General features: G+C 48.5%; 1 protein-coding gene across 1 annotated transcript in view; it reads left to right on the top strand.

Moving 5' to 3' along the window:
• ETAA1 (ETAA1 activator of ATR kinase) overlaps positions 1-18,751 on the top strand; it is a 187,825-nt gene that overhangs the window by 49,393 nt on the left and 119,681 nt on the right. The window contains exon 2 of the mRNA XM_069608153.1: positions 7,274-7,408. Within this exon, the coding sequence (XP_069464254.1) occupies positions 7,274-7,408 (135 nt within the window). The remainder of the gene's footprint in view (positions 1-7,273; positions 7,409-18,751) is intronic.

Below are 18,751 nucleotides of genomic sequence, written 5' to 3'. Positions count from 1 at the left end.
ATTTATGCTTAAAAACACATGGCCGAACCGTAGGGACAATAAAAAAAAAGTCCCGGAACTATCCTTTAATTCAAATGCTGCTGCAGCTCACCAGCCATGCCGCACAGTACCTTATTTGACAGCAAAACGGGATGCTCCTCAACAATCTTTTGCGTGCCGGTTGCCTGCCATATAATTATGAAATAGCAGGACTTATACCTTGCGGAGGATACAATGGAATCCTCTCATAGGAAACCGGCGCTGGGCATCATCACTGCTGGGCTCATCATGGACGGCTGGCAAAAGCATTTTCTTCAAGCCAGGAGTCAGCAGATGGACTTCAGTGGGTCCTTTTATATTGGGATCAACAGGCTATATGTAGTAATTTATCTGGAACCAGGAAACACCTGTTAATCCCATCCTCGTCACCATTTGTAGTATCGGGGATGGTAAGAAGACATCTGGATTAAGGTAAGGCACAGGAGACCAGTATATATAAAAGGAGTACGTTTATTTATAAGTTAGAGTTACAGGGCTAGTTATATAGAAAGGCAGGGAGCTAAATAGATGACATCCTTTCAGTAAGGTTCTCCCATCCTGTGTTCCCAACTGTAGTTCTTGGAACCCTCAGGTCCCATCGCATTCCATATGACATAGCTGTATTCTACTAGCAGCACTGTGTGCACCCAGTGCAGATAGATGGGTACAATACTACACGTTCTGGGTCGAGTCTCAAACAGCCAACGGTTTGCACATCATTGGAAAAATAGCTGCCCATGCCCCATTCCGACAATTCTCACGGGTGGTCGAATTGTCCTGGCACCAGAGGCACACCCTAGGTGGGGGCGGGGGGGCTCCCCTGCAGACCCTGGACTCCTGGCGGCCTCCTTGTCGCACACATCCCTGGAGGGGCTATCCCTGGCCCCTTCAGGCACTCCGGTCTCACTCTTGCCAGAAAGCGCAGTGATGACTGCCTGATCGCATTATTATTTTTTATTTTTTTTATTATTTTCTTTGAGGATGCTGCTGCTTTGTGCTGTTCTTTCTACCCGCACCCCTGCCCCATACACAACTCGTTCTCCTTAAACTGTTATGTTTTAGAGTTTGTTTTTAAATAACCCATCTGTTCATGTGCTCCTCAATTCTGTCAGAACAGCCCTCTCTGTGTCTGCTTATGTTAATTTGTCTAAGAGCTTTTGCAATTTCTACTGCAACTTGTTAAGAGTTGTGTTCTCCCTGTCTGGTCCTCTGTTCATCATTTCGCCACTGGGCTGCAGCATCTTGCCCAGAGCTCCTGATCAGAACGTTGGAGCTGCACAACAAAATGCCGGCAGGGCTTCCTCCATCATGGCCACCGACATTGCAGAAGCCTGCTGCAGTCCCCCAGCTCTGCAAGGGCCACCTGATTGGTCGGGTAAGGTCTTTCATCTACAGCCGGCCCGGGAGCTGGCAAGCAACGACACATTCCTCCTCAAAGGGCCTCCTTTAAGGGCCCTGTTCTGGCATGGGAGGACCTCCTGCCCTGCCTGCTGCCTCCAATTGGCACTCCTTGCCTTGTCTGCGGGTAAGCACCACCTTCTTACCCCCTTTCTCACCTTGGTCTTGTAGATCATAATCTGTGCTCAAGTAAGCGCTCCCCACCCCCCTATCCCCTTGGAGGTGCCCGCTTTGTCCATTGCCTTGTTCTGGGCCCCCGCTCTGCATGAGAGCTTTCCCTATTCTTTCCTCGTCGCAGCAGTGCTCTGATGCCTCTCCCAGAGTCCCAGCGCACTGCGTATAATCCATCCTGCACTTCACAACTAACATTTTAAAATCACGCTGCTTCCTAATTTTTTCTAAGTGGTCCTGGGTGGAGCTGCCCCTTCCCCTGAATGCCATTCTGCTCAGGTCTCTCTGGCTGGACATGTCAACTGCTACTTGACGACATGCTACCTTTTCACCTCATATGTCTATGGGTGACATGCTCTGCATCATCCTAATCTCAGCCTATATTCTTGTTACTGAATCCAACGTATTCCAACTGTGTGCTCGAAGACTGCTTGTTTTAATGTTGCTTGTGTTGCTCTTCACCTCTATCCGAGTTAGTCAACCTGGCTTGTTATTAATCTGCTAACTGCTTTACTTACAAGCTGCATTTTACTGTGTTTTTTGAAAATCGAAACTAAACTTTATTATTATTTTTTTTTTAATTCTGCTGGCTTTATTCAAATGTTGGCATTGACTGCATTTTGAAAATCGAATCTGGTTGTTTTTGAATCTGCTAGCTTAACTCAAAAGTTTTTTTTGAAAACCGGATCCTGTTGCTCTAACCCTCATGATGTCCTAAAATGCTTTCTGAGTTGTGAAATTTCAAATTGGCATACTATTTGTAAATACTGCTGTTAAATTGGTAGGCCTTTTATCTCTACATTGACTTAATTTCTCAATACTTGCTTTACTGGCTGCGCCTCCATATTTGTGAATTGTTAATGCTCCCTGCTGCCTTTTGTAATCTAGGCCATATCCCTAATTACCCTTTTGTTTTAGTGTTTCATGTGTTGCATTTGACTCGTCTTCCCCTGACCTGGTGTGTTCCTCGTGAATTGTGCAGTGCCTATATCTGCTCTCCGTCCCCCTCCTGCAACCATGGTGCTCTCCATCTCTCCGATCTACTCTAATTGCTACATTATGGCCTTTTCTACTTCTCAAACCTGAAGGAAAATTTAGAAAGCACTCCTGGTCTCCAACCCAGGATTGCCCATTGCTGACACCTATGACAATGCTTTCTCCAGGCAGACTATTACTGACATCCTCTTTACTGTCCCCTCTCTTGACCTATGGACTCCCCATAACGTCTCTATCTTCTCCCCCTTCTCTTCCTCGCCCATTAATGGTGGAACCAGACTGGAAGTTCTCTTGGCACACCTCCAATCATCTAGGTTCATCATTAATGTCTACCAGAATGGCACTATCATGGCCCAGGGCTCTCAGCCTAACCTCCTCCTCCTTGACGTTCCGTCTCTCATTAATGTCCTCCCTTCTCTTGCCACTCAGTCTGCCACCCCTCTGGCCTCTTCACCCCCACCGTCTGGTTTACCTCGTCCCTGCATCCTGCCCCTGAAGACTTTTTTAAAGGTGGCAACAAGCTTCACCTATATACCCTCAATTCTCGCTCTGCTGTCAAACACTCCTCTGACATCTGTCACCTCCTTGAATATTTTGACTTTGACGTCCTCCTTCTCACTGAGATGTGGTACAATGCCATCTCTGTCACTGCTTTTGACACTCTCCTTCCTGAGGGCTGCAAGATCCTCTCCAAGCCTGGGTCTAACCAGTCTGGAGGTGGAGTGTCCCTTGTCTTCCCTGAATGGGTCCCTGCTTCCATCGTACCCACTCAATCCTACTTTCCCTTTGAATGTCTTGTCTGCAAGCTTTGTGTCTCTCTTCACTCTCGCTACCATCTACAGCCCCCCTGGTCTGACTTTGCCTCTTTCCTTCTGACCTCTCATCCTCATTCATCTCGACTCTCTTGATGCAGCCTTTATTACACCTCTGCAACCTCTGTGACTCTTTCCCTCACCATTCTTCCCTCTGGTCCTACACACTCAGCCGGGCACAGCTTAGATGCGCTCATCTCAGCTGACTACCCTCTCACTACTGCTTTCTCCTGGTCTGATTACGCTTTCCTCCCATCTGGAGATCCTGGGCTCCTTGGCTAAGCCTCCGTCCGCACTGCCAGTCTCCTCCATCATTCGACCGATTAAGCGAATGTCGGTAGCTGCGTTTGCCGCCTCCTTCATTCCCCCCCACTCCTCCTATTGACCGTCACACTGACTCGGCTCTTGCTAACCTTCACCTCTCCATCTCAAACACCCTTGTCATGAGGATCCGCATGAAGCCTGCTTCCTAGTGCAATAGTTGGTATGATTACGACCTAGCCGTGCTGAAATGAAAGTACAAAGTTGCGGAACGGAAGCGGTTGGTTTCTAGCACATTCTCTGACAAAGTGGCCTGTCTCCTGCTCTCCCCCAGAAGCTCACTGTCTCCAGAGATCTGATCCTCTCTAGGCTGGATTATTGCAACAGCCTCTTTCCAAATCTTCCTGCCTCTACTCTTCAACCTTTACAATTTATCCAGAACAGGACTGCAAGACTTGTCCTTGGCCTCAAGCCCAGGGATCGTATTACTCCTGCTCTGATATGTTTTCACTGGCTCTCCGTGGCTGCAAGGATCAAGTTCAAGACCCTCTGCATCCTCCAAAAGGCATTCTGGGGCCTGTGACCACTTTACCTCCAACTTTCTCTTCCAAAACAACTTCTTTCTCGAGCTCTCCACTCATCCACATCCAACTCAATGAGGGTCAGACGCTTCTCCAAGCAGAGACTTTGGGGCAGATCTATCTCCTCGGCTGGAGCCTCCCTCTGCCTCTCTCGCACTTGAGCAGAACCACCTCTGGTTCTGCAAGCAACTCGAGACCTTCTTTTCGTTTCTGCTTTCTCTCTTCCTCTCCCCTGCTGATGCACCTGACTGATCTGCACACTGGTCACCCTTTGAACTCGCGCCCATGCCCCTGCTTGTCCAGTTTCCCTTGCACTGCCTCTGGGCTCCCCAGCACTTAAGGGCCTGGATCTGCAACCGTACAGTCCCTTCTCGCTGCACTTGTGAGCCACCCTCTGGCTGCATTTGTGATTTAACTGCACTTTCCGCTTCCCCTCGTCCCCCCCACCCCCTGGAACTTCTCCCTTTCCCTCTTCCCTGCACTTGCACAATCTGAATGACAAATGGCCTAGTAAGATCGTTATTTTATCCCCCCCCTCCCCCTCATTGTCACGCCTAGAAACACTTGTGTACAGGTACGTTATAAATGCCACATCATTTCAATATAGACTTTCCATTTGCTTCAAGAAACGGGCTCATATCCAAGCCTGCAACTCTGGGGCCACAAACAACACGGCTGAATGTTTCTAAATCTGTAAGGAACTTGCCAATCCTGCTGCAGTCTCCACTTCTCCTCTTCCTTCCCAGGCCCTCTGCACGGCCTTGGTCTCCCATTTCACAGCCAAAACTCAGGACCTGTCCTCTCTCCCTCTCCTTCATCCCCCCTCCCTCCTCTGCCTGCAACCAGGCCTCCCTTGGCCCCCCTCAACTCTCCTCCTTCTCACTCATAGCGCCAGATGAGGTCACCAAGACAGTTTGCTCTATGAAAATCTCGCCCAACAGGTGCTTCCCAGCTCCTCTAGAATTATCAAGGACAATATTGCCTCTCTTGCTCCCTCCTTGGCTGAGTTCTGTAACAACTCTTTTGCCACTGGCTGTTTCCCATCACCCCTCAAGCACTCTGTTCTGCGGATCATTCCTGCCCGGCTAACCACTGCCCTATCTCCACTAACCCCTTCTTGAGCAAACTCCTTTTGTCATATTACAAATAATCCATCACACTGAATCTGTTGGCTGTCTCCACGACCTCTATTCTGGTTTCAGAGCAGCCGGAGGCACAGAAACTGCTCTCCTGAAAACCCGTGATGACTTGCTTCTCGATCTGTCCTCTGCCTTTGACATAGTCAATCATTCCACCCTCAGAAATCGGCTCTGTGACACCCTTGACATCCCGGACCGAGACACTGGATCGGTTGACCTCTTTCCTTTTTGAATCTCCCTCTCAAGTGCAATTGGGCCCTTTTCTCTCCTACTTCACTCTCCGCTTGTTGCATCTCTTAGGGCTCTATCCTATCGCTGTGGTTTTTCAACATTTACCTTGCTCACTTGATCTACAGATTCTCTCATTTCCTGTGTTATGCTGGTGACACACCTCTCCTTTTAAGCTTACCTCCTTGTCGTCTTCTCCCTACTCTCATATTCCAGACTGTCCGATGTCTATTCAGGCATGGTGTGCTGCTAATGATCTCTGGCTTAATGCCAGAAAGACTGAGATTCTTCTCATTGGGACTCCTGCCCCCTCCTTCCCTCGTACTCTCTGGCCACCCTTCCTGGTCCCCGTCCCTCACTCTTGTGTGAGGCAAAAAACGTGGGCGTCCTCTTCGATCCACCTCTCCTTCTCACCTCAGATCGCTGACTGTCAAGAAGGCCCACTTTCATCTTCAGCTCCTCAGAGACATTCTCCCTTTCCTCACCTTCCCCCAGAAACGCGATGTCTCCAGAGCTCTGGTTCTCTCCAGGCTGGATTACTGCAACAGCCTCTTCCTTAATCTGCCTCTTTCCTCTCTTGCCCTCTTCAACTAATCCAGAATAGGATTGCAAGACTTTATCCTTTGCCTCAAGCCCAGGCACTGCATCTCTTGAGCCCTAAAATCCCTACCCTGGCTCCCGGGGGTCACAAGAATCAAATTCAAAACCCTCTGTATCAACATGGCTTTCTGGGGCCTGGGACCTCACTACATGCAACTCTCTCTCCCTAACATCTCCCTGCTAGAGTCCTTCGGTCCACTAGCTCCAACTCCCTGCAGATCAGACGTTTTTCCAAGCAGAGAATGGGGGGGGGGGGTTAATCTTTCTTTGTCAAGAGCTTCCCTCTGGAACGGCCTGCCTTCTCCTCTCCGACTTGCGCCAGATCTCAAGTTCCGGAAGCTTTTCAATACCTTGCCACCCTTCCCTCTCCCCACCCTCCTTGCTAGACACCACCTGCCGCTTTGACTGGTTTCCAGTGTCCCTTATGAGCATTACTGGGGCCAGGCCATCCTTTGATCAGTCCTTCCACCCCTTTTTACCAGCACTTGCCCTTGGGCACCCTTCACTGACTAGCCTACTGAGTCTGGTTCACTCCGATCCTCGCACTAGATGGCCCTCTCCCCTGCTTTCCCAGGCACCTGCCCTCTTGGGCTCCCCATAGCACTTGCCCAGCCACTGGGCCCCTCCCTCCTGCACTCCACCCCCTCTCCCCTCTCTCCCTTTCCCATCCCTTTGCCCAGGTCTGCCTCCTCCCCCCTGCACTTCTTGTTACTGCACTTGCACGATCTGAATTTCACAAGGCCTAATGGGACTGTTCTTGTTGTTTTCTCCTCTGGATCCCCCCACAAGTCCGTTTTTTGTTTTTTGTTTTATTTTTTATCTTTTTTATTTTTATTTTTTTTTGTCTAGTGGCACCTGGAAACACTTTTTGCTGTATAGGCGCCATACAAATATTCAATTAAATAAAAACATTAAAACTTGTTTTGGACAAACTGATGATTCAACTCAACTTAGTTTCGGGAGAGTGGCTGTTTGTTTCCAAGCCAAACATGTATTTGTTTTACTATATTTTGTGATCTCGTCCAAGTTATTGTGTGCGATTGTCCCTAAATCTATTTTTGTATTCCAGAAGCATGTGCTGACAAGACCCCAAAAAGACTATCTAAAAATAACCAGTGGGCAACAGCCTTCAGTTCCCCTTCCAACGATGAACTGCAGCAAGAAATATTTTGGGATCCACAATCGCCAACACCATATAAAACAGGTAATATGACTGACACACTTTCCTAATCTGTTTTCGAAGGTATGTTAAATGTGTTCTATGGGAAACTTGGAAAAGGTGGAAGAAGCCTGTACCCTTTTTTTTGTTTTGTCTACTAGGTGGGTCTTGAGTGTCCCTTACCTGCCAAATCTATTGCAGTGGAGTATAGCTAAATAGAAGAGGGCATGAGAGAGTGGGCGGTTGGTTCTTTTCCCAACCATTTACTGTCTATGGCCATGCTAATCCCCATGGCCATTCCCACCACCTACCCGTCTTTCCCGCCCTAAAATAGAAGCTCCTGGGAGGATTTCGTAGAGGTAGCTTTGAAAGTAGCTCTATCAAGCAGTACAATCATACTTTGGCCTAAGCAGTCTGCTGAGAGTTGATGGCTTGATTGTATTTTTAAATGTGCTGCTAGTGTAATGAATGGCTTAACCAAGTGTGCTTTCAGACACTGGATTATATCTGTTCATTGCACTGAAGTCATGTTGAAAACTGGCATTGAAACCGAAATTGATGAAGACGACGGTTATGACTTGTGTATAGGTATAAGATAGGCACTATGACCAGGTAATAACACTATGTTGCACATGTTGCCATTTTATGGCAGTTAGTACCATTATGGCAGTGCCTGGTAAATACCTATCCCATACTGGCACAAAAACCCACATCAGTTGGCTTTGCCAATGCTTGTTTTCTGTTCCTGCCAACTATGTGGCATCCAAGTGTTTAGACTTGTTTAGGATTTACAATATACACGTGGTTAGTATGTGTAACTTGTGATATTATGTGAATCGGCTTTTTTTGTACTGCTCGAACTGCCTGGGCATCCAGACCATAGTGGGGGAGGGAGGGGCAAGGGAATGTCAAGAGGAAGCAGGAATAGGATGAAGAAACATCAACATTGGGACAGATAGGAGTGGGATCAATAGCGTTGTGATATGGCCTACAACTGAAAACAAAATTGTGATTGGAAAGGGGGGGAATAATGCCTGTGAAAATGAGCATTTTTCCGTTGAAGTCGGTTCTATTACTTGTTGGGATGTACAGGAATTAATCGGTGCATGGATGTGTGATGGGTTGAATATGCTGTTGTTCCCTTGAAGCTTTTGTTTTTTTTGCCCCATACCCCACACATATAGTGAGAACTGCTCTCCCTCTCGCTTCTCTCCACTTAGTTTTCCCTTCCTGTGTTATCTTTTGGACTTCTCTTTGCATCCTCTTACCACCCGATCATGCTTGGGAGGACTATTGGCTCAACTCATGAGAAATGTTACAAAGTGGGTTCTGTACCCATGGGAATATGAAGAGAACACTTAAAAGTACCTTTGACCGGTATGTCAAAGAATTATGGAGTCAACCAGAAAATCGACTCGCTCTTTTTATACTAGTGACGGTCGAATTATGTTCTTGCACTAATATGCGTAGGGATTCATTTCATAATGACGATGTTACAGCACATTTTCAATATTTTTAATGTTAACGCATATGTATTTCTACAGAGTAAAATCTTGTTAATTCACATGAATTGAGGCACTCCTGCTTCAATTTATCCTCCCTCTGGAGTATATTTTCATGCATCTTGATTCTTGGCATTTAAGGATTGCTGAACTTCTTTGCAGCTGTTTAGCCATGACTGTGCAGTGATCTTGGGCTTATACCTTTCTGTTTCTTTGTGTTATGCCATGCATTAACTCTATTTATTTATTACATTTGTATAGCGCACAAATAGCCCGTGGGCATCGAGGCACTGTTACTTGCAAGGAACTTGGTTATAAGGAGGGTTCAGAAGGTAAATGCATTAGAAAGCGTTTGTACACTGATAGATGCATGGTACATAGTTGAAAGAGTACAAATAATACAATACATTTGAGGTCATTCAGGCTGGGTTGATGGTTGTGGCACATATTTATGCGAAGCGCACAGTTTTTTGGGCTTTGCGGAAAGCCGTGAGGGATACTTATCCTCAGAGTTAGGAGGTAGAGCATTCCAGTGTGAAGGTGGAAGGTAGGGGAAGCTAGATCCACCTACTCTAGTTCTTTTTACCAAGGGTACACAAAGCATGTTGGTGTAGGGTGACCTCTTTGGTCTTTTTGAGGTGGAGGGGTGGATCCTTTGGGATAGGTATTCGTGTGCGGTGTGGTGAATGCACTTGTGAGTCCGAGCCTTAAATATGATTTTGTCTTATTGGGAGCCAGTGGGCTGATTTCCTGGCTGCAGTGATGTGCTCCCTTTTGGCAATGCCTTGGGCCGCGCGGAGGGCATTGTTCTGGATGACTTGTAATCTATACAGGTTTTTAGTGGAGGTCCCTAGGAAGAGTACATTGCAGTAGTCTAGCCTTGAGCATGTGATTGCTCCGGCTATGTTCGTGCAATTTACTTTGGATAGAAAAGGCGTGGCTGTGTTAATTAGTTCAGTATGGTACGCTGCAGCGGAGGCGATTGCTTTTATTTGTCTATTCATGGAAAGGTTTGAGTCCAAGTAGACTCCGAGGGTTTTGACTGAGTCAGAGACTGGTATTTTAATAGTCTCAATGGTGAGGTGACTGTACTGGGTATCAATATTCTTTAGTGTGTCTGGGGAGCCTACCAGAAGGCGTTCTGTCTTGTACGAATTGAGGCAAAGTCCTTTGCCTGCCATTCAAGCTTGGATGGTGTTGTAGATGTTGTTGAGTGTGGCGGAGTCTGTGTCATAGCTGCCAGTGAGGGTGAGGAGGATCTGTGTATCATCCGCACAATTGAGTAGGAGATGCCCAGTACGTTGAGGATGAGAGTGGGCGAGTAAAGATGTTAGTTTGGGGGAGAGGCAGGATCCTTGGGGTACTCCACAGAGCATGATTGTGGGTGAGTCGGAGGCCAGGTCGGAGAATACTTGCATGGTCCTGTCTTGCAAGAAGTAGGTGATCCAGGCCCTGGCGTCGGGGGAGAATCTGGCAGTGGTGAAGAGGTGGTGGCAAAGGACGTTGTGGTCTACAAGGTCGCATGCCGCAGAGAGGTCAAGGAGTAGGAGTAAGGCTGGTTTGCCTAAGTCTTCGGCATCATCCATCTGGGTGTTTAGGTCCAGTAGGGCGGTTTCAGTCCCATGCCTTGGGGCGAAAGCCAAATTGGCGCAGTCCTAGCAGTTTGTTTTCTTCAATTAAGTGTTGAACCTGCAGGTATGCTGCTTTGTCCAATATTTTGAGTAGGAAGGGGACGGTGGTGATAGCTCTGTATTGTTGGGAGAGGTGGGGTCGAGCGTAGGTTTCTTTAAGAGGGGGCGGACCCAGACTGCTTTGAGGCAGGCGGGGACGGACTTTCCCAGTGGTAAAGGAGGCATTGACAAAGGCTGTTAGGAAAGGTGCAAGTGTTTCAGCACAATCCTTAATATTTGCGGCAGGGCAGGAGTCTCCCTTGCAGTTGGATGGTTTTATGGTCTTCATGAGGTTGATCATGTCTTGCTCTTGTATGGCCTTGAAGGAGAATAGTGGGGAGGAGTCCAGGGAGTGAGAGGGGGCAGGGGTGGGAGTATTGGGAAGTGCTTGTTTTGGTAATTGTATATTAGTTTGGAGGGAGCTCAACTTGTTGCGCATGGCAGATTGAATTTCATCGCACCATTTTTTTTGTCTTTGCTGAGATTCTGTGGGCAGGGGGTGGGAGTCTCTAGCTCTCTAAAAATAACGAAAATGTCTTTAGTATTTGATTTGGCCTCAGAAATTCTGGATTCGAAGGACATAGCCTTAGCTTGAATAATTGCTTTCTTATATTCTTTAGCGTAAATTTTGAACTTGAGCTTGTCTTTATGAGAGTGGGAGGTTTGCCACTGTGGAAGGGCGGCCCGTTTTTTCGTGTGGCGTATGAGGAGGTCCAGGGTGACCCAGGTGTTGGAGTGGGAGGTAGGTTTGGATTTGCGGGGTTTCAGAGGGGTTATGGCGTTAATTGCTCATTTGATAGCAGCATCATATGATAGTGCGAGGGTTTCCGGGTCAGTGGCAAAGGTGGTATGAACGTTGGGCGTTGGAGGTAAGGTAGTAGTGTTTCTTTGGTGAGTTGGCAGGAGCTTCTTGTGAGTGCTGGTAGCAGGGGCTGGGGAGGGGGGGGTAGAGGAATTAGTGATGGGGATGCTAAATGTGATGATATGGTGGTCAGACTATGGGGAAGGGGTGTTGCCTGTGATGGTTAATGGGCAGTTATGCTGGGCGATCCAGTCCCGGGTTCTGCCCAGAGTGTGGCTGGGGTGGGTCTCAAGGGCTGAGTTGAGTGATTTAGCAGTGGTGTCTTTGGGGTCATAGAGGCCTAGGTTGACGTTACCGAGGAGGATGGAGTTTTTTTGAGGTTATCAGAGAGGAAGTGGGTGAGAGAGGCCTGGAAGTCGCTTAAGAGGCCTGGAGGGCGGTAAACCAGGTGTATGGCAATGGTGCAATTGGGGGAAGAGTCCAAGTTTGAGTTGGAGATAGTCACTGTTGTTCATGGATTTCTCTATCTTTCTAAAAGATAGGTGGTCTTTGGCTATTAGTGCTACACCACTACCTTTAGATGCTTGATTTTATCTGGTGATGGAGTAGGGGGGGGCGAGGGAAAGTGCGGGGCCAGAGGCTTCGTGCAGCCAAGTTTCGGTTATCATAAGGAGGTCAAGGTTGTGGGTGAATAAGAGGTCATGTATGTCTAGGGTGTGGGCGCTGATTGACCTGGCGTTGATCATGGCGCACCTGAGATGGGGATTTGTGGTGCCTGGTGGGGGAGTAGTGGAGTTAACAATGGGGTTACAATTTTCAGTGGTGGCAGACAGGCAAAGGTGCATTCACGTTAGAAATGGGGTTAGAAGAATGTGGCATTACAGTATTTGCAATGGGGTAACCTATTCAGTGGTGGCAGACACAGGCAAAGTTACATTCAGTAACTTAGGGTATGTGGGGGGGGTACGGAGTGGGGCCCTAGTTTCGGTTGTGTGCGCCGTAGGGGCTGGTTTGAGGTTCTGTTACGCTCACCTGGTTCCCACGGGGGCGTCGACCGGAACTGGGCCGCTGTTATTTCCACCTGCGTGACGTGTAGCGCCGAGATGACTGACTGGACTGGCCCGCTCAGCCTAGTTTGTCTGGCTCGCAAGAATATTCTTCTGCAAAGGAGCAGAGGAATTAACCACCCGTGGAATTGAGTGTCAACCCACCTTCCCCACTCCCGTTGTCTTCCCACTGATCACTCTTGATGTCCCCTCCTTAGTCTCACCTGATGGTTTGGAAGGATGAGCTCTCCATCCTGCGTCGACCGCAGGGGCGCGTTGATGACCAGTTACTTCACTGGCGTAGAGGAATTGTTGAGTTCCAGTATTGACTCTAAAGTCCAATTGTTCATAAGAGTTCAAATGTCTGCTCTTCACTCTGTCCGATTCCTTGCAGGTTGCCGATTAATCCACTCGAAGATTTCCAAATGGCACTCGGTAAGATTCAGGTAAGTCTATTTTTCCCCTTAGGGGCCGGGGTACGGCGATGAAGCAGAGTTGACTGCGCCTACCCGAAATGAGGTGAGTACCTCCCGTGGTAAATCAGGTAAGTCCTTGGGGGTAGCTTGTATGGCCTTGAGAGTCCCCTTGCTCACCTTGCTGTCTTTGTCTCCTTAGGTGTCGGAGGGCGGCCGCGAGATGGAGAGAGCGTGATGGAATGCTGAAGTACCACCTAGCAGGTGAGTTCAGGGCGGCGCCGTAGGAATGCGAAGCGATGCTTCAAAGACTTCTGTCTTTCAGTTCCGTGGCGAAATGGATCAGGATTCAGGTAAGGATTAAAGTTAAAACTCCTGTTCTAACCTTTATCCTTTTTGTCTTCTTGTTTCAGGAGTCCCAGGACTGAAGCGGGCGTGGCTGAAGACTGGAGCTGCTGAAAACACGGTGACCGTGACGCTGCAGCAAGCAGAATAACGCGAAGCACGTGTGGCTGTCCGGGCGTGGTTTAAATAGCCTTGGAAGAAGATCCAGGTAACTATTCTTCCACAGCCCCACCCAAGTAACAAAATAGTCCCTTCAGTAAAATAGTCCCTCCTAAGCCTCATTTGGCTTGAGTCTTCATGCAGCATGGTCTGCCTCAGGTGAGTATGCAGCATGGTCTGCTTCAGGTAAGTTATCAATAATGAGCCTGGCGCCCATGGCGCCAGGACTGACTTTATCTTTGAGCCTGGCGCCATAGGCGCCAGGACTGTACCCAAACAGCCCCTAACTGGGGCTTTTGGGCATGCTCCAAGTGGCATGATGCCTGCTTCCGGGGCTGCGGGGCCTGGTCTGGTCTTCCGGGGGCAGGCATCATGACAGGTTCTCCTTGTTGGTGCTTGCTGTGTAGGAGGCCGAGGTAACAAAATGGTTTGCACATCGAGGGCTGGTGCAAGGCGCCTTTGCAGCAAGGGCTGGGAGTGTGCGAGACTGAAGGCGATCATTACGGACGCTCATAGGTAGAGGCAGAGTAAGCAGAGGTGCCTCATGTGTTCTGATAGCCTATGGAGTCTGGATGCCAGGCATATGGAGTGGGTGGTTACCGGACTCCTTACCTTGTAGGTGATGCAGGGATTTGCGGCAGGCGGCAGACTAGCAATGAAGAGCTGCAAACAGCACAGAAGGCCTTTTCTCCTGGCCTTCACTCGTCGGCTTCGCCTCTCGGTCCCCTTCCCCCTCCATTTAAAGCAGGAGGGGAGGGGAGGGGTGGGGCGGGCAAGCCAACACGGCGAATCAGGACCTGAGGCTGCGGCAGTGAATTTCGTAGCTGATGTTGTTGCCGCCATGGCAACTGGGGCATCCATTTTAGGTAGCTCTGGTCTTAAATGCTCTCTTTGCAGAGGGGGCCGAATTATGATATGATCAATGGCATCTACAAAATTCTTTTAACTGGTAAATGTATGTAACAATTTAAAGAAAAACAACATGTCAACTCAACCATGCTTATTGATTGGAACACACTTAGGTTGAAGGTTACCCATCCCTACATCAATGGATCTGCTGTCCACCTTTGTGTTCCCTTTTCACTTTGAGCCTTCCTAGTGCATTCGCTCTTCTCCATCCATCTTGTGAATCTTGAAGATATAGAAAACGTTAGCTAAACCACACATCCATCAGTTTCAATAGCATTGATTGTCCTAAGATTTTAAAAGGTCATTTGCCACTTTGTAGGGCACTGATTTTACCCTTGGTGAGAAAAATAATTTGGCTGATAACCCACCAGATGTACAAAACTAGACCTAATGAGGGAGGGATGCCTTTAAAATGGCAGACTGCTGCACCCTCTGTGTTGGCGCTATTACCAATTTGTGACCTTTACTATACTTTTCTGTAATAGTGATCTATTTTATTTCAATCCATCTGCTGTGCAGTGAATGCACTGTTTGCCAGGTATCGCCGATGAACCCAGTGGTTTTACCCTAGATACTATGGTACATTTCACTGTGGGAGCATCTTTCTGGAGTGACCGGCGAGAGGGACATTTGACTTTTAGAATCCTAATTTTCCTCAGAGACACCAACTGTATTGCTCCGAGAGTGGTGGGAGAAAGCGCTTTGGATGTGGGGGTTGGTATATTGAGCGAATTGGGGGCGGGGGGGGGCATACAATGATGCTTACCTGGAATTTGCAGAGTCGTAGGAACATGGAGGGTCATGGTGAGTTAAAGTAGATGAAGGTGAACACACTGGGTTGCCTGAATGCAGGGTCTCAGTGGTTATCGTCACACGGACCGGCAAGCCAGAGTCATCCAGAGCAGTCGCTGCTGGTGTGTTCAGAAAGACGGTGGCTGAAGCGGCTGCCCCGGCCCGACTGGGGTCGTCTGAGCAGGCCTTGATAGTGAGGTAGTCATTGCTAACTGCTTCACTGTTCCATATACTCCTTATTCCTCTCAGACATATTGTAGTTGATATTTATTTTTTTGCCGGTCTTTTACTGGATCTGTTCCGCCAAGTGGTTTTCACCATCTTTCTGTCCTAACTCCTACGTTCCTTTTACTTCTCTCCCCGTCCTTGGTTCCCATCGTTCACTGTGAGTCCATGCTCTTTAATCCTCCTGCCTCCTCGAGTTTCTCCACTCGAGCACCATCCTCTAAATCGGGACTATCCAGATGTTTTGGACGACCGCTAGCATCCGTGCTAGCTAGCGTAGTAAATGGAGAGGGATCATTGGCATCTTAGTCCAAAACATGTGGTGGGCCACAGGTTGCAGACACCTTCTGTACATGGTCTGGTCACTGACGCACCCCCTCCCCCTGCTATTATTTCCCTTCTAAATGTTGAGCAATCTCTTCCCCTCTTCTGCGTCCTTCACTCTCCTTCAAATCGCTCTGCATGCTCTCCAACAGTCTCTTCTTGAACCTTCAGATCGCTCCACACCAACCCCAGCAGTTTCATCTCTTGTCACACCTCCTCCTGCACCATCTTTCTCTGCCTTGCTCATGTGCTACTCCAAACACTCCCACTCCCCCTGCGTTTATATCTGGTCACCAACCCTCCTCCTGAGAATAGGCCTGCACTCTGGGCTGCACCAGTAGCAGGCGAGTACTGCGAGCATGCAGTTGTTTTAAGTGATGAGACTATCTGTCCCATCCCCGTAGTCCGAGCTTTGAATAGACCTGCTCGCCATCGTGAATTCTATCCATGTGCAGAGCCTGATGAGCAGTGGTGGCGCTAGCAATTGTAAAGCAGTTTGGCCATTGGCGGCTTCAGAAACCTCCAATACGGTAATCTTCCTTTCATCACCTTTTATTTATTGGATATTTATAATGTGCATTTACACAATGTGCTTCGAGGCATAACAAGGAGGACAAACAAAAGAAATCCTACTAGGCCTTGTGACATTCATATTGTGCAAGTGCAGCAACGAGAAGTGCAGGGAAGAAGGGGGGTGGGTCAGGAAGTGCCAGTCAGGGCGGAAGGGCCCGTGACAAAAGTGGGTGCCAGGGGAGGCCAGGTGGATGGAGCCAGGGGAAGCGAGGTAAGTGCGAGGTAGGGCTAAAAGGGTGCAGGACTAGCCAGGTTAGTGTGGGGGGCCTGGAAGGGCATGTGCAGGTTGGGGGCTGTAGGGGGGGGTCAGGGCAGCCAAGTGCAGTGGTAGACTGGACTAGGGGAACCTGGTGCCCATAAAAGACTGAAGGAACCAGGCAGCTGGTCAAGAGGCAGAACGGAGACATTAGCAGGGGAGAGAGAGGGAAGAAGAGATAAGTTAGGTCTTGAGAAGCTTCTGGAACCTAAGGAGATCCACCTCCAGTCTGAGAGGGGCAAGGAGGCCATTCCAGAGGGAGGCACCTGCGGAGGAGGGAGATAACCCCCCATATCCTCTCCCAACCCCCCCCCCCCACACACTCGGAAAAGTGTCTGATCTGCAGAGAGTTGGAGCTAGAAGATTGCAGGGCTCTAACAGGAAGGTATTTAGGGAGAGAATGTTGGATGTAGCGGGGTCACAGGCCCCAGTAGGCCTTGTGGATGATGCAGAGGGTCTTGCACTTGATCCTCATAGCAACTGGTAGCCAGTGGAGAGATTCTAGGTCTGGAGAGATGTGGTCCCTTGCCTTGAGGCCAAGGATAAGTCTTGCAGACCTGTACTGGATTATCTAAAGGGGGTGACGAGAGGAGTTGGGCAGATTGAAGAGAGGAGTTGGGCATGAAGAAGAGGCTGTTGCAGTAGTCCATCCTGGAGGGGACCAGAGCTCTGGAGACATTGTTTCCGGGGGAAGGTGATGAAAGGGCGAATGCCTCTGAGGAGGTGCAGCTGAAAGTGGGCCTTCTTGGCAAGGTCTGTGATGTGATGAGAGAAGGAAAGCGAGGAGTTGAAGAGACCAACGTTTTTTCCCCTCACAGGAAGGTGCGTGCAGGAGGCCCATGGAGAGTGTCCAGAGTTTGGGAGCAAGTGGGACCTGTGGTGCAGACTGCGAGGTGTGCCTCCCGTTTCTGCCCATATAGTTTCCGTTCTGAATTTCCTGGCATCCCTTTTAGAAGGCGTTCAGGACGGTTAGAGTGTATAGAAAGATGCACGTTTCAGAGTCTTCCCACCCCTATGCCTAAATAGGCGCACCTGTGGGATGTGAACATGGTGCTACCGTTTCTGACGGACTGGCTGGCGAAAAGACCCGTCTTGATGATACAGCTATCACAGAAAGTAGCAATGCTGTTTTGCCTGGTATCCTGCAGAAGGGTCTCTGACAAAAAGGCGCTATAGATCGATAGGAAAATATACAGCCCGGAAGGGGCGACTTTCACTTTAACAAAGGGGACCAAGACCAACTCTTCCTCTTTCATATCCGTATCAATCTGGGCAGCCACAACTGTGTGTGGTGGCTTGCATTCATGAGTAAGAGACCAGAACAGCAGAAGTTCGGCCGGCACGAGTGACCCAGCTCCTAATTGCCTACAGGAAACCTTTCAGGGCGGCAGCGTTGGCTGCGCTAGATGGGTCAGTGAGATAATGCAGCAGGCGGGGATTGATTCGGAGCACGCTCAGTCAGGCGATGCAATGGCCTCCAAAGCCTTCACAGCAGGTGTAGAGCTCAGATATTTTACAAGCAACAGACTGGTTGAGCGATGGAGCTTTGAAGATTCTTTTCTTTGAAGCCAGTCTTGTTGGGGGCTGCAGGGGTAGTGCAGAGCTTTAAAGAAGCATAATGCTCACCTCCAGTCTTGACATAGAATGACACATGCTTGTAGAATAAAGCTTACCTATGCTTACAGCACTGGGAGTTTTTGTTTCTATTAAAGACACAGAGGCAAGCTAAAGACACTGAGGCAAGCATTACTTTCCCACCTGGAGCATGCACTGTATTGTGGCTTATTGCTAAGGCTGTAAATGTATCTGTCTAGTTACAAGAGCAGTGCATTACCCTCCCCTAAAGGTGTTTTTTCTGGTTTGACAGGAAGAGAGGCAGAGGGACAATGTGATTTGTGTTTGTGTAGAGATTTTGTTTTGGGTCTGGAGTTGGAGTCTTCGATGTTCTATCGGGATTGTGTTGGTTTTGAGTTTGTCATGAGTTTTTTTTTTTTTTTTTTTTTTTACATTAGTGGCTCATTTCAGAGCATCCAAAGAGGAGCAGCAGCTATGGACAGGAAGTAGCTACATGGACAGGAAGTAGGAAGGGCTACAGGAAAGACATTAACATTTGGGAAATGAGTTTTAAAACAAAGAGGTTTGTTTATTTTTCTTTTTGGAGTTGAAACTTCTGAAGAGTAAATTAAAGAAGTTGAAGCATAATGCTCACCTATGTGTCTTTAATAGAATCAAGACTCCCAGTACTGTAAGCCTAGGTAATCTTCATTCTCATGCAACCTGTTGGTGCCCCTACTGCAAGCCTGCACATGGAATGTGATCTGAGCCCAATAGCAGATCTTTTTAGTTCCAAACCTTTATTCTATTGGACAAGA

The sequence above is a fragment of the Ambystoma mexicanum genome, chromosome 4q (assembly GCF_040938575.1).
Source record: "Ambystoma mexicanum isolate Mex_15411 chromosome 4q, UKY_AmexF1_1, whole genome shotgun sequence".
NCBI classification, from domain to species: Eukaryota; Metazoa; Chordata; class Amphibia; order Caudata; family Ambystomatidae; genus Ambystoma; species Ambystoma mexicanum.
Note: the sequence above shows the minus strand (reverse complement) of the source record. Positions and strands in the feature narration are given on the sequence as shown.